Genomic DNA, 22,791 nt, shown 5'->3' with positions numbered 1-22,791 from the left:
GCTTTTGAGATAATTGTCTGAGCTTTCTCTTCCAAGATGCTCCACATGGCTGGAAGTTGGCCAAAACTATAACCTTTTCTGTCATTTTAAGTTGTTTCTAAAAGTACTGATAGGTAGATGGAATAATTAAAGTTTTATTTTTTGACCTTCAGTTCTCATAGCCACTTAGGAAAGTGCCTTTGCATTTGTGACACAAAAACCAAGGTGAAGAATGTGCTTATGACTGTGGGGGAATGAAACTGCTTCATTTATTGCCACAGTGACAATGTCATGGAAGAGATCTTCATTTGCTATAATTCCCTTCTGATATTGTTGAATTATTTCCCTTATTTGACTCTTTGTGTTGTTTTTGTTTTTTCTCTGTCTCTAAAATAGGAACTGAAATGTGTATATCATAGGAGATTGGAACTAACACATAGTGAATTTAGCAAAACCTAGCTGGGCACATCTGTAATCCTAGTGACTCAGGAGGCAGAGGCATGAGAATCTCAAGTTCAAAGCCAGCCTCAGCAACTTTGCAAGGCCCTAAGCAACTTAGTAGGACAATGTCTCATAATAAAAAATAAAAAGGGCTGGCGATGGGCTCCATGGTTAAGTGTCCCCAGGTTCAATCCCTGGTACCATCAGAGGAAAAAAACAAAAACAAAAAAAAAAGCAAATCCTTAGGACAAATTCCATTTTTCTTCTCTCTTAAAAAAATAGGACTTGACAATTTAAAAAAAGTAAATTCTGAGTTGGAAGAGCTTTAAAGCTTGTATCAGGTTGAACCCCCTAGAAAGCAAACCCTGACCTGGAGAGTAGGATGTAGGGTATTTCAGGAAGTGTTCTTGGGGCTCAGTCCATGGAAGGGAGAGAGGAAGGAAACAGGAGTAGGCAAAGTGAGAAGTTGACCTAAGATGTAGGACCGGTGACAGCCCATGTCACCTAAACTAGAAGGACTCTTCAGTGTTGCAGCAAGTTATAGTGTGGGGGTTTGATCTTCATTAGATGCAACTGTCTTGGAAAGGGGTCTGGACCTTGGACAAAGCAGCACTCTTCAGCTAAGGCCTTTCTAGAACAGGGCTGGCAGTGAGCATGGCCTACTCAGCACTCCCAATGGTGTAAGCCATGCATTTCTAGAGAGGCATCTGGGTGGTGCATCACAGCACCGAAGCCATGCTTTGCCTTGAGTCCAAATAGCAGTGGTTCAGATAAGATGGAATTCTGCAACCCATGGTATTAAAACCTGTAAATTGTCAAGGATAGCAATCTGTCTTTAGGTGATACTTGTAACATGTTTGCATAAGTTTTTTTCAGTATGCTTCTGGGATATGAGGGCTATCTGACTACGACATTCGTCACCCCATTGATCGCCAGGGTTGATTTGGCTGATCTGGCTGGCTAGGGGGATATCCCCTTCCTCCCTCACTGCTCCATGTGCGACCCTCCTGAAACTGCTTGGTCAAAGAGCATGACCTTCCCCGATAGAGGAGGACCGTTCTTTGGTCAAGGGTATCCCAGTAGCTGTGCTCCCCTGCTGGAACCTCCACACAAGCTCTCAATCTGCTTCTGATCTTTCAAGGTCACAAAGACCAGCAGGGAGTTGAGTCTCATGGGAACTGTGGCATAAGAATGGACTCCTCTTTGTCAGTGTGCATACATCTGTGCCTCTCAGGCATGCCTGCAAGTTGCATGAGCTGTGTGGACACAGTCCACTGCAGATCCAAATACATGGCAGGTTTGAAGAATAGAAGATGGAGTACAGGCTGCATTTCTTTGCCCCCCCCCCCCCCCGCCCACCTCTGGGGTTCATTTTAAGCATCAGTATTCTTCCATCTCTTCTTCCCACATTTCCTTTGATTTTTTTCCCCATTCTTTCTGGACCACCAGCTCCCATCCACAGTCATGCTGTCACCCTACTAGCCAGCTAGGATTCCCTTGTGGTTGGCATTGACCTTGCACCTAACGTCATCTTTTGAAGCAGAAAGATAGGAAAGGATAAGGGAGAAAGTGCTACCCTGTATTTCCAAAGTGATGGTACTAGTAGACATCTCCAGATGAGTTCCAACCTATCTTCCCTCAAGCCCTTCCCCAGGCAACTATAAAAAAAACAGGAGTGCCTGTGATAGATCATCACTTTGGCTTCCCCGACATGTTTTACCTTTCTTTACAGGGGTTTTGTGCATAAGCTGAAGAGTTGGCCCCTTTCCCTTTTCTTCACAGTTGACCACTTCAGGAAAGAATTTAGCTCTTAATCCCCTTCCCTTTTCTCTATTTCCTCCAACTCTTATCCAGTTTCTTCAGGAATTCTACCTCTTTCTCCCTTTGTGAGCCCCCCAAGTGATCCCACAAGAGCAAATTAACCTAAACATAGTTCTAGCCCTGACAGTCAAGAGCCAAATGGACCATGTGAAACAAACATGGATGTAGAAAAAGAACCATTTTGAAGTGTCCTCTGAAGTGCTTCAGAATTCCTGTGAGTCGTCTGCAATGTCAGCGCTATGTTTTGAACACCAGCCTTAAAGAGTTTAAAATTCTTACAGTTATCTGATGTAAAGTTTTATATCTAATTTCTGGTATAATCATAGTTTTGTTGTTATTGTTGTAAACGCCAGTAGTTTCCCTTAGTCCTATATTGGGTTCTGTGGGGTAACCTCAGAACTTGAGGATAGCAACATCGCATCCTGTGTCGTATCAGCACTGCTAGGTGACCTTGTAGGCCACAACTTGTTCATGAGTTGGAAATCCTCTTACCAGAAAGATAAAGCCAAAATTCTGTCTTAGTGAGATGAGTTTCCTTACTTTGGGCCACCAGGGACAAAGCTTTTTTCATATTTTTTTTTCCTGTTCTTTGTTCTATTCATCTTAGATTGTCAACCTGTAAAGGCCAAGGGCAGCATTTGCTGGGCTTGAATTGAATTGTGTCAAGGAGAATCATTGTAAATATTATCTTGACACTGATGATGAAGAATGTGTTATTGCCTGCAATTTAGAGCTACATGGTTGACTTTAAAAAAGTCTTTAATTTTCTCAATTTTCAATTTTTGAAAGTCTTGGAACTCTGTGATTAAATTCCTCCTATTAAGTTCAAAGGCTTTGAAAACTTGTGTCTGTTCTTAACATAAGCAAACAACACCATTGACACTAAGAAATGAGCCCCTGTTCCATAACGGCCTTTCACTTTCTTTGTACCCTCCTCATAGAAAATATTGAGTATTTGTATTTGAGAATGTTTCTCACGGGTATTAAAAAAAGTTTTAATAAACTGTCATTAGGAACTGAACTGATAACTTTATTGAAAGAATAACATTGTAAGTGAGAGTAGGCAGGTGGTGCTGACATTCTTTTCAGCACGGTTATGCCATAATTTAGTGCTTTCTCTGTGCACAGGCTTTTTAAGGACTTGAACATAAGCTGTTTATATGCTTACTTATTAATCCAAATAAATTATACATAGTAGTACATGGGGAGAGATGACTATAACATCGCACAGTAGTTTTTTATGTATTGTTTAAAATTGTTCTCTCAGGGACCTTTTGACTAAAACAACAGTCCTGGGCCTTTGTATTTCCAGCTCTGACAAAGTTCATTCTCTGTGATCTTTTCTTGTAGCCTGTGAAGTTCAATTTATAAGAAACTGTCCCACTTCTAAGAAATTAAACAAAAAAAGTGAAATCAAGGGACCAACATGATGTGTTACGTTTAGTAACCCCAATATTATTGGGGAAAAACCTGCCCTAGGAAGTGTGCAATGCGTAGACAAGTATGAGGAGAGTAGCTGGCAGCAAAAATGAATTTTTCAACTATAGACTTTATTTTATACAAAAACATTTGGAGAAAGTTAATGAGGTTTGGTTGGAAAGTTGTTTCCAAAATTAAATCTAAAAATAACATATGTTTTAAGTGCATTTGATGGAAATGCCAATTGAGACTATCAAGGCATATGTTGTCTTTGAATCTTTGCTAAACTAAATTATGTTTAGTTTGTGATACAGTACATGCTACCAGTAACAAACATGAGCCAGCCATGTTTTCAAATCCTTATTCATTTTTGGCCCTGAACTTCTTTCTTCTTTTGGTTTTCCCTTTTATAATCTCAAGCCTAAATATCTTTGCTGGTGTAGCATTCGTTAGTGCACAGAAAGCTGGAGTTACTTGCCTAACTCAAAGATTCAGAGTGGCTTGCCATTTCAGAAGTAAAATCAAAGTCATACCTTGAACTATACCCTGAAAGAGTTCTCCAATATGATCTGTGGTTTAGTATTTACTACTTAGATATTATGATGGATGTCCGTGAAGTTGTCTGAATCCATTAAAACTTGGGTACCATTTTTCTGTGGTATCATCCATCCGTTTATTCCTTTCCTTGTGGGTGCTTTACTGCATTTGTGTACTCAAACATTCACGCTTGAGGTGTGGTCAGTGTGCCTTGGGAGCATACCTGAAGGAGTAATTGATTCCATGGGATCCAAGATTTCCTTCAGGAAATCTTCTAAAGGCCTAACATTGGAGCTAAGCCTTAAATTGAGGCTACTTTTCAGTGCCTAGTATAGAAAGGTTGGGGAAGGCAAGCCCCCAAGAAGGAATAATATGTATAAAGGCACTGGGGCTCCAGGTAAAAGCTTGATGAGAATTGGGGCATAGGGCAATGTGTGGAGGGGTAGAGCAGAAGTGAACCTAGAAAGGCAGAAGGATAGCACTTGGTAGGCTCTTCAATGAAATGCTGAGAGATGTCTGTTCCTTTGGCTTTCTCAGATGGCTATTGCAGATTGGAACAGATGCCCATTTGATCACAGTGACAAAATAGGCTGGGTTAGGACAGAGTTCTTAAATACATCTTATGCCATAAATATATCTTAAGGCTTCTTCCAGACTCAGAGTGTCGTGGTTGAAAGGGTCTTTCAGTGCCTTTGGTCTTGCTCCTTTGTTTTATAAAGGAAGCATCTGAAGGCTAATGAGGTTAAAGAACTTATTAGCTTATCTTTAATAGTAATTAAATAATAAAAACTGATGAATAAAATCATAATTCACTCTTTTAGACTGCTTGGATTAAAATGAATTAATACATGGTTATAACTGAGAAAAACTCTCATTCTACCTTTAAATAGCTCTTGTGACAGAATGAGTTTTCATAGGTAATATGATTTGGTTCTCAGGATTTGAAGCACCCTCTTAAAATAGTATTCCCTGTAACATAGGAATTTGCTTCAGAGAAAATATTTAAAAGTAATGGTCACACTCTCTTTCATTTACTTGGCAATTATTTGCTGAGCTCAGACTGTGTGTCAAACTCTGTGCTGAACTGGGTATACAATTACAAGTTGAAGTCAACACAGTCCTTCACCCATGGAGCTGACAGTCCATTGTAAAAGCCATCATTCCAAAACTTGCACAAATAAAAGGTATGATTAAATAGAATGTGGTGCTGTGAGTACATGTAAGTTAGGGTGAAAGGCTGTGCATCAAGGAAGGATTCCCTGAGAAAGAGATTACTGAGCTGGTATCTGAAGGATGAATGTGGTTCATTGGTAAGGAGTTAAGGGAATAATATTCCTTGTAAGAGGACTGTCACGCACAAAGTCCTTTCAGAGTGAATATAGCAAGAAGGTATTTACAGAAAGTCACTGTGACTGGACTACAAAATCAGATACAGGATAAGACCTAAGGGAAGGGCAGGGCCTTACAAGGCTAAGGTAGTAATTTTTATATTATTCTTAGAGCTCTGATAAATTTAGGAGGAGGATGACATCATCCAATGTACATTTTCGAAAATACCTCTGGAATCTTGTGTGATAAATGAGTTGGAGAGGAAGTGGGCATAGACACATTAGGAGATTGCTGGAGAGGGCCAGGAAGGAGGTGATAACAAGGCCTGGGTGTGGGTGGGAGTAGAGACATTGACAAAGGTGATTTCCTGAGATATTTAGAAGACAAGATCATTGTGACATTGTAATGGGTGGGGGATGTGGATCAGGGTGTATGTGGATGGCCCATGAGTTTCTGATTTGTAATCAGTGGTTGGTGCCATCATTCAACTGAACAGAGAACAGTGGAAGATAACTTTGGTTTGAAGGCATCTGAATGTAGGGAAGTTAAGTCTGATTCATTCCACTGTCTTTCCTATTCTCCACCCCTCTCTTGCCTTCATTCCCCTTTGTCTAATCCATTGGATTTGCATTCTTCCCCTCCCCGCCCTTGTTGTGTGTTAACATCCACATATCAGAGAGAATATTGATTTTGGGGGGATTGGCTAATTTCACTTGGCATGATAGTTTCTAGATCTGTCCATTTTCTGGCAAATGTCATAAAGTCATTCTCATTTATAGCTAAGTAGATTAATATTTTAAAGTGGATGCTCGGAGAGAGAAATAGCTCAGATTTGGTTGCTGGAATATTGGAGATAATGAATTCAGTTGGAGGCACACTATGTTTTAAGTTTAGATATTTAAACATCTGAATAGAGATGCACTCATTGAAGTTTGTCAATAGCTTGGGGCACAGCTCAGACTAGAAAGTTGGAAATATATCAAACTCAAGAGAATGTTGAAAGTCTTGGAACTCTTTCCATCTAGGGAGAATGTATATGGATAAAGGGAAAAACTATTAACAACTGAGGTGTTTTTAAACTGAATTATACAAGGTAATATAGTAAATTCTTTCAGACAGATGTCTTATATAATTCCCTACTACCTTTTACAGTACCTTCATTATTGCCTGAATTTGCCCAATAACCCTATGGAGATTCGGAAAGGTTGGTACCTTGACCAAGGTCACATAGTGAAATTGGGGCTTGAACCCACGGGTCATAATGCCACTCTCAATGCTGTTTTCCTCTATCTCATCCTTTCTACTTTTGCACCTTGAGGATAGAACCATGGATAACACCAGCATTTAAAAGGTGGGCTAAGAAAGGTGGTCTAGAGAAGGCTGGAGGATGTGGGACAAGCAGTAGACGACTTATGGAACACAGTGCACTGAAAGGCAATATGAATGTGACCACTGTGAGGGGTCTGGATACTTCAGAGCAGTTTCATAACGTAATGTAGTCTGGACCCAGTAGGTTGAGGCATGATGGGAAGGTGAAGAAATGAAATTCACAAGTTCAAGGTGGTGAGCTGGGAGGGGCAGGGCAACCAGCAGCAGGGTAGGTATTCCTTGGGTGTACAAGGGATTCTATTTGTGGTAAGAGCTGCATTTAAAACTGGGTTGGGAAGTCCATGCACTAGATGTCTGAGAGCAGCATTCAGCGTGCCCCATGTTGAACCAGCTGGTTGAGAAAGACATAGAAAGTTTCTATGAGTTTAGAATGACAATTCTGGGTACAAGTTTGTTTTGAAGTCTTTTAAACTGATCAATCTACTGTCCAGTTGGTGATCTCTTATAAGAAGTTTTCTGAAAGTTATATTGAGTAATCGTTCAAGATGCATAGACTTTTGATTATTTTTCAAGCAAACATCTTGCACACTGATATGAGGCAATGTGGTATTTATGGTTATAGTTAGAAAATGACATCATAAATTAGTGCTTGTCTGAAATGTTCTAAATTGGTTCCTACGTGGTTATTTTCATCCATCTTATGGTACTTTGGGTTGCGTTTTTCTGTCCCGTGTTTTGATCTCCACTGTTAATTTTGTTTTGAGATCATGAAAGGGCTTGAGACTTCTCTAAAAGCCCATTACTTATTGGTATGTTTTGATTTTTGACAGATTCAGGTGTTCCTTCAGGCTTTTCAAATACACTCCCAACAATAACAGAAACTTGCTTTGAGGACTGGGGTTTTATCTAAACCCCACTACCCAAAACAAAATTCTAAAAATTACTTAAACTTTTTTTTGTCTTTTAAAAAAATCCTTTTTGTCTGCTGTGAATTACAAGTTGATTTCAGCGTCCATAGTATTTCATAGTAGATGTCCTGTCTCTATTTGTGTGCTGAGATATATTTTCTTTATTTCTCCATCCATCTTTATGACTTGAGGTTTTACTGTCCAAGGGAGAATCACTGAACATCATTCTTTCTATAATTCCTGAAGTTGTTGTCTGGGGATGACTAATCCATGCATATACTGTCTGTAGGTAGCGCATCCTAGTACCACCCCCCCCCCCCGCATATTTTTCCTGAGAACAATCTAAACCATTAATCTATAACTAATGGTGACCTCCCATTCCAAATGATATGAGAGCTAAGGCATGTGGGAATTGTGGGGGCTGTGTGTTTAGTCCTAGGGGAGGGCTCAGTCATTGTTAAATAAAATGTCGCCATTGATTGCTACCACAGGAAGACTGCTTTTAAGCCGCAACCTTGACAAGGTCCTTGGGGACATGGTAGCAAATAGATGCAGTCCCGTCTCTTGAAGGGTTTACAGTCTAGGGAAAGGACATCTGCTTCAAAAAGTATAGAAGAAAGGAAAACCAAGCTTAATAATGAGTAAAAAAAAAATGTATTTATTTATTACTGAACATGTATTTTCAACTAAAATGTCAGGTACCTGGATTGACCAGGGAATATAGCAGTGCCCTAGAGACACAGGTCCTCACAGACCTCTTTAAGAAATACCTTTGCTTATACGTAATCGGGCAATAGACTTGATGTTTTGTATACTAATAGTAAATTCTACTTTGAAATGCATGTTTATAATGTTTATTTCACTAAGAAGTTGGCAAACTATATAAGCAATGGTTTTCTGTAAAATTATATAAAAGTAAAATGACAGCAGCTTCTAGCTATTAAAGTGACTTCCTGTTCACATTCATTTTTCCTAGTCAATAACATTTAATTATAAGCAGTATAACTGGCTGTAAGTGACATGATTGCCTTCATATATTCTATGTCATCTCTTACAGTTATTGCCAGTTTTCGAGGAACTGTCCCATATGGCCTGTCATTGGAAATTGGGGACACAGTTCAGATCCTGGAGAAGTGTGATGGTGAGTGGCTGATGGTGATTGTTTGAGGTCACATGTGCAATCTCCTCAACCCAGGGTTCTATGAAGTTTACAAATTTGTTTTTCCCTCTATTAATTTCTGGAAATTTTCCAGTAGTTAACAGACAACTGTTTTTGGCAAAACTTGTTTCTTGTGTATTGAATGTTTGGCTTATGGAATAGCAACATTTGGTATTTCTAAAGGTGATTATGTTTTTTCCTAGTATTATTTCCTTGTAGTCAATATATGGCAAAATAGAAAGCAATTGAAGCTACTCTGTTTGTGGGAGTTCATGACTCAGTGCCAAACAAGGAGGCTTTTCTCAGAATCTCAAGAGTCTAGCACATCCCCTCCTGCCTATGCAAAAGAAAGAAACAGAGGTCCAGCCCTGAAATGGCTTACCTGAGGCTGGTTAACCAGATCCCTCAGGAAGACTCCTATCCAGGCCAAGTCAGCTCTAATTTGTCAATCTTTCCTCTTCCCAAATTGGGAGTAAAATTATTCAATACATTGAAATGTTAGTAGACTATATTATATGATCTTGTATTATTATCATTAATTTATGTACCCTTATATTAAAGGTACCTAATATATTCTCACATGTTTCCATTTCTTTTCTATGAAACATCCCTGAGCTCCAGTACTCATGGAGATCCTAGATGAAATGACTACCTCTTCTTTTTTCCTTGTTAACAAAATTACTATATATTTTAGAGCATCATCAGAATAACCAAAAATATCCATTTTTTCCCCTAGAGGCTTTCCTTACTAGGAATTTATAATATGATACTATTTTATCTCATCAATTTTGTTCATGGTTTAAATTGTATTCCCCCTAACAAATTTAGGTAGAGCCTGAATTTAGGTAGAGCCTGGCATTAAATGGTGATGATACATAGGTGTTTGTTCTGTTCACTGTAATTGATAAAGTTTTCTATGTCAGGACTAGATGCATGTTGTCCATTTTTATTTTTTATACAGGTGAAGACAAAATTTATTTTGAACTGGTGCATGAAAAGTTTTCTGTATGGTATAATTGGACAGAGAATTCTCTATGACATGTCTGCAATTCTCAAAAATTTTGGTTTCTGTTAGGATAATTATTTACTGATTGATATATATTTTTTAATCTGTCCTTATGAAAATCTTGTAAATCCTGAGGTATTTACTCTTTCGATTCATTCTGCTTTCTTCAGACTGATTTTAAAAATGATATTTTATAATACTGCATGTCCTTTTAGAAAATTCATTATGAGGAATAAAATATTTAAATACAAATCTCAAATATTTGCTTTTAGAAATTCAATTAATCAACCATTGCATGGCAAAATAATTTCTTACAAAGAGGGCAGATAATTTTTGCCCTTGAAAGTGATGCAGTCTGAAAATAATACTTTTAAATTGGGTTATATGTTAATCACATATATTCATACATATACTTTACATTTGTTTTCAATTACAAAAAGGTATGTTCCTCTTGTAGTACTGTAAAATTGATTCAGAATTGCTTGGAGCTTAAATAATAAGCAAACTACAGAATAAATATCACAGTGAGCTCATTGAACAGACATGGTGTTGCTGAAGTATGCTAGTTCATTCTGGGAGTGGTGAGACCTGGTTTTCCTCTTCTGCTTTGAAACTAATCCTAATCCAAGACACGGAGTTTAAGGGTATGCAAATTCACTGCATGACTGCTAGTCTGGCACTATTATTTGGTGGTAGAGTCTGTGCTTTTTAGATAGGCAAGCAAAATTTAGAAATGTATTATGTCATGTGCACGTTCTTGAAATTCCCTTATACATAGGGTGACATTTTATAAAATGGGGAGAATTGGTACTCAGGTACATCAAGTAACTTGCCCAAGATTAAAAAGCTAGTAATTTGTAAAGTGAGAATTTAAACCCAGTACTGATTCCAAAGAGTTTGTTTCATTATGCATGTTTCTGTTTGTTACTTAAAGTTGTGGTATAATTTTTAACAGTTTGTTATTAAAACACTTAAAGTACAGGTCACTTGAGCTATTATCTAACCTAATTCTGACTGCCACCATGTTTATTTATAAAGTATTTACATGTAGGGTAAAATTTCATCAGCAAAGAACAGATTAATTTGTAATTATTTTTTATCTTTAAAATATTACAATGGTCCATCAAAATATGACTATGATTATTTCTTCACAGGCTGGTACAGAGGATTTGCCTTAAAAAACCCAAATATCAAGGTAAAAACTGTAATTTCTAACAATAATTATAGGATTTTACAAAAAGACAAGTATTTAAATTATCTTCCTATACAATTGAAATTATAGTTTGTATTCTTAGTTAAAATGCAAAATGGTAATACAGATTTTTATAATTCTTGAAATTCCTTTGAACTTGGATTACAGTTAAGATATGCTACTCAAATGATAATCCTATATAGTTCTCGAAAATTGTACTGAGCAGACCTTAATAAGCTCATTATATATAAACAAAATCTTTTTGAAGTGTTAGTTTCTCAAAGAACTAAATTAAAATTCAGGCAGGGGGATATAGTTCCAAAAGAAATATGGAATAGAGGCATTTAATTTTAAGTCTTTTGTGGTATCATTTGTAAACACTGGTGTGGAGAAACAGATTCATTGTAGTGGCACATTAAGAGTCTCCTTGGCTTACGGAACTGAAACCTGGAAAATCATATTATAAAAATGTCCACCTCTCTTACTATTCCAGACAGAAACTAAGATTCATTATCCTTTATATACTTATATAAATCCTCGGGAATTATAGTAGGAAGTATGTGACTTTTGTTTTATCTTTCACTGGGATACTTTGTGATTTTGACACTAATCCTTACTAATATCTACATTTTTCTACCTTATTTCAATCTCCCCAGCTTTCACTCATACTTCCTACAGTCTCTAATATTTCTTATATGTCATATTCATTTTTTGGTTTAATTCTAGCTATATTAAAATTGTTAATGAGAAAGTGTTTCATTTCTCATTCTCAAACACAGCATAAGATAACTCTTATGTCTGTCATTTTGCTTAAATGTGGCTTTTCCAACTGTGTTTAATTACTTCATTTCATTATTTTAGATTAGTCTAAAAGGAGAGCCTAAGGACAAAAGAGTATACAAATTAATTTTTTAATACTTTAGCCCTCATTTAAAGTAGTTTTTGGACATTTGCAAGGCACATGCAAATATAGCCTCAGTATTTAATTATTCATCTAGAGCATGTTTGGGAAAAATTTATTATGACTCCTGAGTTACTTTAGTCATATCTAACAAACCTCAATTCTAACTTTTCCTTATTAATTACATTTATTCCATTTGTTAATTGTATCATATTGAAGTAAATTTAAGTTTTGCAGAAAAAAAATAATTTAAAAATCTATATCCGTATTTACTACAGTTGAATATATAGAGTTTGCTTATTAAGTTTTATTTTATTTTATATTTGGGTGCACAGGAGTGATAACATTCAAATGACATTTGTTTTCATAAATATTTAATTGAGTTTGTCATTTGATTATACATGATAAATTCTTCAGAGGACATTGTCACTTAACAGAAAATAAAATTGATACTCATTTTGTTGTTGTTTCTTTCGATTTCCCATTTAGAACAGACGAACAATTTCCTTGCCCTATCATTTCTCTATAATAAAAAGCTTTATGTGAGCATAGCTTCTTTTGTTTAATTTTTGTGCCATCAGAATGGCAGCATAGTGATTAATTGCTGCTGTGCTGCCATCAAAGATCTTCCATAACACACAGTACAGATAGTCTCCAAATTCACAGTGTTTTTTTTTTTCTTTTTAGTGTATATGGTTAAATAAAACCATGAGTGTTTGGGGGTAAAGAAAAGAACAACTAAAACAAACAAACATCTATTAAAACCATGTTGTATTTTATTTATTATATTTTACTTTTATGTTTTTATTAGTACATTATAGCTAAACATAATAATGGGGTTCCTTTTGACATAATCACTCATGCATGGAATATTTTTAAACATCTATTCACTATAGCATGGTTTTTATTTTAGTATTCCTGAAATTGTTTTGCTTTCTATTTTACATTTGATTACACGATTACATTTGTCATGTGAGATTTGATTTTTTTTTTCTGATTTTAGAGAATATTTGAGGTTTTTAAGGAGTTGGAAATAGAGAGTGAAAGGAGTGGGCCTGTGCCACAAGGGATTTCAGCCTGTGGCATGTGGGAGAGATGTTTTTCCTTAACTCCTGATATTGTCCTACTGTGTGACTGTGCCTTTTACATTTGTATTGTGAACCCACCCTGCCTTAAGAGTCAGTGAGCAGCACCCTAACCTTCGTGTTTTCTCTTCCAGGGTATATTTCCTTCCAGCTATGTTCACTTGAAAAATGCCTGTGTAAAGAACAAAGGGTAAGAAATAAGTTTGTTTTTTTTTTTTTTTTTTTAGTAGTTGGAGGATTTTCACAAAGCTATTACCTATTTTGGAATTTTATAATTCATGCAAGCTTGAAAAATGAGCTATACAAGGTCATGATATTGTTGGTGCTGTTTGATAAAGAGACGCTGACTAAGGCCATTGGTGGAGGGAATTAAAGAACCCATCTGCTCCTTCAGGACAATGATGGGATCTGAGAGACTGAGGTCTCTCGTTGTTGGCATATCATGGAACCAGCTCAATCTTAAGCAGAGGAGTTGGTTATTTTGGTTTCCTGTTATTTAAGGAAGCATGGCAGTTAGATCTACAAAATGTTGAGTCATGTCTTCTCAAAACCCAAGAATTTCCTCAATTTACCACCGATTTTAAGAAGCCAAGTCTATCTTTCTCTAAATGAGCATAATACCATAGTCTTAGTGTTAGCATTCCACAAAGCCATTGTTCTCCTTTAGAGAATATTATTTATATGACACTCAGTTTGATTGAGCTCACTGATTATATACGACTTCTTATATATTTAACATTTTTTCAATCAGTTCCTAAAATGATTGGTAACGTCTGTCAGAATAATACCACTCAAGCAAGAGTAAAGTTATCTCAAAATAAAAAATAGTGGGTTCAATTTTCAGCACCTCATAAAAATAAGTAAGTAAAATAAAGGTATTGTGTCCAACTACAACTAAAATATATATATATATTTAATGAACAGATTCATTGTAAGATGGATTTGGACACAAAACATTTAGAGCCATTATCACAGGGAATCTTTATTGGGTCATTGTATAATTTTAATTTTATAACCAGAGTACAGATTCAGCCATAGAAATTACATTCTTCCTCAAATAGTTAAAATAGCAATTTGGTATTTGAACTCTTAAACCAGAGTAAATAATATCTTCAAATTTTAGTTTTACCAGAAAAGTTCCAAATATGTTATTCAAATGGTGATTTTTATATTCACCCTCTATAAAGGTACAGTATTAAATTTTTGTTCAGTGAAAGAGATTCTATGGTATAAATATTTCCTATATGGATAAAAGTTCACCTAGGAGACTATTATACCATATAGCTTATATATGTCAGCTACTTTAACCAAGTATTATTAGTAGGAAATAGTAACTTTTTAAAAATAGTAGATTGAAACTATAATTCTAATACAAATACTTACCACTGCTGATAGAAATCTTTTAATAAATACATATCCTTCAGAAATGTGTAGCTATACCCACCACAATTATCAAGCAAAGTTACCAGTCCTTTTTAAGTCTACCACCCCTGGCTTGAAACTGTCCAGCCCTGTTCAAGTAAACCAGAGCTCAGGACAGAAAGCTTTTCAGCCGCATACCGCTTCTTTGTCCTGATCTCTCTGCCCTAGTTATCTGGAATGGGCATTGTTGAAACTCTGGGGTCTATCCTAGCCCTTAAAGTGCTTATCTGGACAAGATCCTGCAGTTCTTTCCTCTGAGTTCTTTCCTGCTGCATTGGCCCCAAGACCCACCCAGCCTCCATCAGACACTGATCAAGGAAGAGAAAAATAGAGCAGGGGATAAAAGGGATATCAGGCATTACTCCACTTAGTCAGCATCCACCCCTCAAAGGGCATTGGAGTAGGACATAGTTTTAAAGTAAGGACTTTTTTTTTTTTTTTGCAATGTTGTATATCTTGCCCCCTTCTGTATGCCTCAAGAAAGCTTAAATGCTGGTAAAGTTATCTCAAAATTTGGTTGTGCAAGTTTAAGACTTGCTTATGAGGTATCTACCTGACACCAGGCATGATAGGCATGGGGCAGCAGAAGAACTTATGAATAGAACAGACTTCATTTTCTAAAAAAGAATTATTGAAGTTGGTTCAGACCCACGGTTCTGGGACTGTTATTGGAAGAAAAACATTGGTCTGAAAACATTTGAGAACATGTATTGCCAGATGATTAGTTTCCTAGAGAAGAATCTCTGTGGGAATTTGAAGGTACCTATCTTGTTGGAAGCAGATTTTCAACCTGATGTCCCACTGGGATGAAGTTGCTGCAAAGTACATTTCAGAATAAATGAAAAAAATATATAATTTCAGAGCAACTGCTTATGACAGACTATTTGAATTTTAGTTTTGGTTTTTGTGTATTTAATAGGAAACAGCTGCCTTGCCCAAATGGCAATTTTGTGCTTAAAAACTTGCATTTTGTTTGGACAGCTCTCTGATCAACTTCCCACAGATTGAATTGTCTTTATATTCTTTCCTGAATTTTCAGAGCAATGGAGGACTGATGGGGACCTTTAGGTGACAGTTTGTGTGTGAGGCCACTTCTGGTTTGTTCTTGCTGAGGTCATGTCACTTTTAAAATGTTGAGCAGGATGTCAGGTTTTCTTGGAAATTCGTTGTTCTCTCCTTGACCTTGTGTAGGATCATTTTATAATCTCTCTATCTCCAAATAGTCATCATTTAAATTGCAACAGCTGCTTCAAAAGCAAAATAAATGATGTACTACCCCTGGAAAATGTCATATATAGACTTAATAAAAGGTTCTATATTTGTCACAAGTCATATATCAATATTTGCTTTTAGTTCTAGTTTTAAATTCCAGTTTTGCATTTTCAGCTATGTGAAGCTCTAGAATGAAAGAAAATATTCACAGGGTAGGTATTAGCAGCCATATGAAATGAGGAGATGGAGCTCTGGTGAAGGAATCAAGGCAAACTTTTAGTTCCTATACGTCCATTAAGAAGATTTTATAAAAGACAGTTATACACACTTTGGACATACCATCAAAAAGGAACTACAGAGCAGTTATTAGCCTCATACTAAGAAGTAATTTTCCCTTGATCATGGAGATGACCTGGTTCAGTGTCTAAGAAGCTGTTACCTTTTACATATTAGATGTTGTCCTTGAGAAAATGTAATGAAATAAAGAAAATAGTCTCCATCAACATAGCCAGTAGTGTTCTTTGAGATGCAGTGGTAATAACCACATAACCATTTTAACCAGCATTGAAAGGATTGGAAAAAAAGAAGCTAGAGATGCAGAAAAGGAGATCATTACGTGACAAAGACAGAATAAAAAAGACAAATTAAATCTTCTCTTTTTTTTTTTCTTATCTCCTTACATTTCTTAACTTCAGGACAAAGACACATACCTATTAAATGTTGGTATGAATATTTTTATAGTTTCTGACTTTTAGAGAAGAAATGGAAAGACTGCATTACCCTAATTATAGAGATTAACATTTCGAATGAATTTTTAAATATCTAGGAAGTGTTAAAAGCCTTTAAATTTAATGCTGCATGATAACATTACTAATAGTACTAATGATTTTTCGTGGTCTGTTTCACATATAATAAAAATGAAGGGTTAATAACCTCCACTGTGTGTTCACTCAGGGTCCCAGTGTCCAGTTTATAAGGATGTTCATTTGAGTGTTCACATCCTGATGGCTCAGTAGTGTTTCTTTTACTCTCTTGGTATCCCATGAAGTCATAGCACTTGGAAGGCAAAGGTCACCTTAGACTATGTAAAGTCTGGTGACCTCATGTGGATTTGGGGCTAGGAGAGGTTAAAAGAGTCTATTGGTCTATTGGTCACCCTGTCACCAGAGTAGAACTCTTATGTGGTTCCTTCTCTACTGCATGGATCACACTTAATCTGGATGAAGTGGCTGGTCCTTTGGGTATTGCCTTGCCACATGACTGTCCTCACACAAACTCATAATCAAATCCAGTTACTATCTTCAGGACCCCAAATAAGTTGATGGCTCTCCTTCCTAGTTTATGTTTTAGAGTACTTAAAACCAAATTGTTGTCCATGGTATTTCCATATATGCCTTTTCTTTTCTAATTTCACAGACAATTTGAAATGGTTATTCCCACTGAAGACTCCGTTATCACAGAAATGACATCAACATTAAGAGACTGGGGAACCATGTGGAAACAACTCTACGTGGTAAGTTCTTTTTTTAGTGTAGCGTTTTTTGGGGCAGAGAGTTTTCTTAAGCAGTATCTGAACATGAATAAACATTGACTGACATTTGAGCACCTGCTGTAAGTCTCTAGGACTTCTCAGGAAACCAGGATATAGATCTTATAAGACATAGCCTTGTAATCTCTGTGTGCACTGAGCATTGGTCTCATACATTATTTTTCAATATCGCAGGATAAAAAAGGTGACTTTTCTGACATCTAACCAAATAGGATGGTTTACATGGATCTACTGTTAGACTTCCTGAATATTTTGAATTCTCAAGGACAAATTAAATTTATTTTTAATACAATTTTAGTGTATTTTAATTCTATAATTCAAGTGTACTATAAATGACAACTTCTTATCCAGAGTCAGTGAGAATATTCTAAATATACTAAGGAAGGGAATGTTTCTTGAACAACAACAACAAAAAAAAAAAAAATCAGTGTTTTAAAGTACATATGATTACATTATTGAGTGCTTGTTATACAACAGATCCCTCTGGAACTACTCCATGTACAGTATTTCATTTATTCCTTATGATTAATCAAGGAAATAATAACTGTGATCATCTCTAGCTTATGGAAGGGAAAAATGAGGCCCAGAGAGTGAAGTACTCCATATTCAGTAGTCCCTTTCTTATCTGCCAGGGATATAATCCCAGACCCCTGTGGAGCTTCAAACTGTATAATACAGAACCCCAAATATATACTATGCTATATTTTTTTCCAAAATAAATATCTATAATATTTATCTATGATAAATATCTGTGATAAAGTTTAATTTTACAAATTAGGCACAGTAAGAGAATAACAACAATAACAAATAAAATTGAACAGTTATAACATACTATAATAAAAGTTATTTAAAATTTATGAATTGTTTGTAGAATTTTGCATTTAATATTTTGAGAACTCAGTCACTTGTGGATAAATGAAACTCTGGGAATTGAAACTGCAGATAAAGGGAACTACTGTCATTGGAAAGTAGCTGAGCTAGTGTTTTGATGTGAACCTGGTGCTATGTATGCAAACTACTATGTATGCTGAAGTCAGAGGGTGATGAAGTTTTGAGGAAGAGTAATGAGATTTCTCCTTGTATTTTCAAAAAAATTTCTAGAACAATTTAATCATTTGAAGGAATGTGTTCAAAATCCAAAGGTGTGCTTATTCTGACAAAATTATTTTAAGTCGCCTGAGAGAAAAATCCAAATTAGTAAGGGACATAAGCACAGAAAGATAGTTTATATTGTCTATTACATTTAAAATGAACAGGGTGTTTCATTGAGAGAAGAATATCTTGAAAAGTCACTAACCAAAATCCTTTGGTCCTGGAGTTTTCTGGCCACACCCTTCTGGAGCTGGTGGCTTTAGAACTCACTGGGAAAATCCACAAGACAAAGCTTACATCTTAGATGAACTGCCAGAGTGTGGTCCTTGTAAACATGAAGTCAAGATAGCTGATGCACAGGGAGGGCTGTGTACCAAGATAGTGCTAAAGAAATGCAAATCTTTATTTTTATTAATTTTTTAAAATTTATGCTGGGAACAATATAAAATCCAGGCATTATTTCATTTGAATTAGCATTTTGTGTGACACATTGTTTGAAAAGTTTGAACCACTGCATCCTAAATACCCAACTTAAGAGAGTTATAAAAATAATGACAGTATAAGTGTTGTCCATTAGTTGAGCTGCAACACCCAGACTTTTCCTTTTATGTAGCTTCTAGTAGGGAACAAAGTTGAATTTCCTTTTGATTCTGTCTTATCTAGCTATTTTTACCTGCTTTTGAGGTTGGAAGCATCTATTTTGGGGACAGATGTGGTAGGTTTGAAAAATCTATGTGTTGTAAACTCTGGAAGTAATCTCTTCTTTTGGTGTCCTGAGTAATGGGAAAGAGAGATAATTATCTAACAGTTTCCCTGGTTACTAAAATGGTAGTGGATTATATGAGGAAAAAATGTAAATTTCAATCCTGAGATATCAGTTTTGGCATTGAGAATGAGGCTAACTTGGCCACTTTGGACCTTTTGGTTCTCTCTTCCTGATGTAAATGTTCTGTGCCTAGGGTTTGGTTCAAGTTTCATTATGCTTGAGTGTATTTTGGATACTGTCCATTTTCTCTTCCAATGATTTCAAAGTACCTGCTTCTTCACTGAAAGGTGTTTGATGAGGGCAGTATTTTTTTGTAAATTGTAAATATTATATAATATATGCCAAAAGCTTAGAATAAAAGCACATGGTAAATGTTTGAGCAGTGCTTGTTGCTCTTCTAAATAATAGTGGTAAAGGCCTGAATTATGTCTTTTAAAATAACACTTAACAAAATATTAGTAATATAGCCACAGAAAGTTTAGGAGAAATACAGGGCTCATCCTCTACTGAGTACTTTGGTTCAGGCCCTGAGGTATTTTACATCTATCTTCCCTGGGGCTCTGCCAGGTAACTTTTATTCTCAAATCTTATCAAAGATGATTTATCCAGAGTCCCACATTGAATGGTAAAGCCTGAATCTAAATCTAGGTCTGCTGCTGTAAAAACCTGTTTGCTACATTTCTGAAATATTGCAGGAATTTTTAGATACTGTTTTATTCCAAATGTTTGATACGTTACCATACTTTTTCATTTAACACTGAATCGAAGCATTTTTATTTCTGAATAGTCTTCATAATTATCCAATTTCACACATCCAATTTTTATGAACTATCATTTTTTGACAAGATGTGCAATCAGATATGTACACTTATTTTTACAGTGGTAGTGAAATCAGGTGGCCAAGCCTGTAGCATGACAATGTCTCTTCCACCCCTTAAAGGGAAAGCTGACCAGCTGGTTTTAATGTTTACAAAGGATACCGCTTTCTTCTCATCTTTACATTATCTTAAATTGAAGTACAGGACGTAACATCACAGAAAAACAAGTCCATCTTACAGAACGATTGTAGACTGCATCTCCAAGTGCAGGCATGTGGCCTTTCAGTGTGACAGTCAGTTCAAGAGGGTGCTGGCTCTCTCCTTTCCTGCATGAGATTTGATTTCTTTTTATACTTCCTCATGGAATTGTTTTACTCAGTGGACTTTTCCTTCCCACTACTGATTTCATCCAATGTTTGATATCCCAGCTTATTCTTTTGTAAGACCTAAACAGAATCTGTCTCTTGAGGTCCACAAAAAAATAATACCTATAAATCAAAGTCCCCATTCATTCTCCTGCAGGGGTTACAAAAGGCAGGCACAGCCCCTGTGGTTGGGCTCTAAAAGCCACGTGGAGGACAGACACTGGGTTGCTAATTATGAGAGTATTGTGTCATAGTACTCTTGCTTGTATGGGAGTGTATCACATGAGCAAAAAGTAATAGAAGACAGGCTCAATAGAGTGCTTTAGGAGTTGAGAGCAAGATTATTTATTTCCCAGAGGATCAGGGATGCATCCTAGAGAATGTTTCCTGTCCTCTGCACATTTGTCTGACCTGCACAGCACATGAAAACTCCTCAAGACACCAAGTATCAATAAGGTATAAAACACTTCACTACTTTTTAAAATTAAAAAAAATGTGTTATCACTCAGTGTTTTACCCATCACGGGAACCTGACATCTCCTACAGCTTGTCGTGTTAGAGGATGTCAGGTAGAAGATAACCTCAGTACCTTCATGCCACTATTTGTGTGACCTTCTAATGATTTTTGTGGAAATTAAAAAAATGCAGCTTCTGGTTAAGGAAGGTGAGAAGTGAATCCTTACATAGATTTACTCTGGGCTGGGTACAGTGGTGCATACCTGTAGTCCCAGTAGCTCAGGAGGCTGAGGGAGGAGAATCACAAGTTCAAAGCCAGCCTTAGCGAAAATGAGGCACTAAGCAATTCAATGAAATCCTGTCTCTAAATAAAATACAAAATAGGGCTGGGAATGTGGCTCAGTAGTCAAGTGCCCTGAGTTGAATCCCCAGTACCCCACCTACCCAAAAAAATTTATTCTGATGTCTGTGAGACAAGAGATCTATATTTTGGTTTTGTTAAAGAAACAGTATTTGTAGAGGGCCTATTATGAACAAAGCCCCCAAACAGTAGCAGTATTAGTAATGGCTAATTATTCAAATGTTATTTATTTGGGGCCAGACATTGTTTTCAGAGTTTTAATATACTAACTCGTTAATCCTGACAACAACTTTTAGGTGGGTAGTATGATACCTGTTAATAGACGAGAAAACAACACAAAGAAGTTAATGAATCACTGAGGGTTTTTTAGCCAATAAATGCTAAAATTAGAAGGTCATTGGGCTCTAAATTGGTGCTCTTTACCATGGCTATGCTGCTATCTTCATGTATGTTACCTGTAATCTATAAAACAATCTTGCATAAAGATAGTACATCTTTCCCTAAAGATGACAAAACTCCATATTCAAAGTTTATGAAACTAGTAAGTGGCAAGACCAGGATTTGAAGTCAGGAGTTTAACCCATCTTTTTTCACTAAGCCACAGAACTTATTGATTTTCATAGGAGGTTATCATGATTCTATGTGATTGTATAAAAAATTTAAAAGCACCACTTTTTAAAAGTAGTAAATACTGAGCAGATAATGACTGTGAAAATTTATCAGTGAATTATCATGAATGAGCCTGAGAGTCCTCTGTGCACCTAACTTCTGAAGTAAGATCTAGCTGGGTGTGATGTCACTTACCTATAATCCCAGTGACTTGGGAGGCTGAGGCAGGAGGATCACAAGTTCAAGGCCAGCCTCAGCAACTTACCAAGGCCCTAAGCAATTTAGTAAGACCCTATCTTAAAACAAAAAAGTGCTGGGGATGTAGATTAGTGATAAAGCACTCCTGGGTTAAATCCCTAGTACAAAAAAAAAGGGTGGGGGGAGATCTAATGAATTGTTAAGGTCATAATATAAGATATAATTGGATTACGATGTTTTCCATTTCATCGACTTTAGTTGTATGCAGCCATAACACTGAGGGGAGAGAAAAGAATGTGAGCAAGAGTTATCAGGAAAGACTGCCTCACAGAAGTGGATGTCGTGCTGAGCCTCGAAGGATAGTAGTGAGTTTGGACAGAGGTAAAGACAGGAGCACATGAAGGTGTGGAGGCATACTGGAAACAGGAGCACTGTGGTTGTGTTGAGGAATAGGAGAATGTTGTGTTCTTGGACAGGAGAGCAGCATTGTGAAACTTGGATGAAAGCAGGTAGAATCTTACTTGCACTTGAGAACAATGAGGGAAATGAGTGTGTTGATGGTGAATCTGTTCAGGATTCAGCAAGCATATAGAGCGTAACCAAGACTCACCCCCTGCCCCTTCCTATTTGGTTACAACTACCAGTTCTCTTCTTTGCATATTTCTTAGAGAAATGAAGGTGATCTATTCCACCGGCTGTGGCACATCATGAATGAAATCCTGGATCTGCGGCGCCAGGTGCTGGTTGGCCATCTTACCCATGACAGGATGAAGGATGTGAAGCGACACATTACTGCCCGCCTTGACTGGGGCAATGAGTGAGTACTGACCATTACAG

General features: G+C 36.6%; 1 protein-coding gene across 3 annotated transcripts in view; it reads left to right on the top strand.

The window, feature by feature from the left end:
• The window catches only part of Dock4 (dedicator of cytokinesis 4), a 439,856-nt gene that overhangs the window by 176,800 nt on the left and 240,265 nt on the right, over positions 1-22,791 (top strand). For 2 of the 3 annotated variants that reach the window (XM_071613553.1, XM_071613552.1), the window contains exons 2-6: positions 8,821-8,904; positions 11,083-11,123; positions 13,241-13,296; positions 17,157-17,253; positions 22,623-22,771. In XM_071613553.1, coding sequence (XP_071469654.1) covers positions 8,821-8,904; positions 11,083-11,123; positions 13,241-13,296; positions 17,157-17,253; positions 22,623-22,771 — 427 coding nt within the window. The remainder of the gene's footprint in view (positions 1-8,820; positions 8,905-11,082; positions 11,124-13,240; positions 13,297-17,156; positions 17,254-22,622; positions 22,772-22,791) is intronic. The other variant, XM_071613555.1, reaches the window with a different exon arrangement.

The sequence above is a fragment of the Marmota flaviventris genome, chromosome 1, assembly GCF_047511675.1.
Source record: "Marmota flaviventris isolate mMarFla1 chromosome 1, mMarFla1.hap1, whole genome shotgun sequence".
NCBI classification, from domain to species: domain Eukaryota; kingdom Metazoa; phylum Chordata; class Mammalia; order Rodentia; family Sciuridae; genus Marmota; species Marmota flaviventris.
Note: the sequence above shows the minus strand (reverse complement) of the source record. Positions and strands in the feature narration are given on the sequence as shown.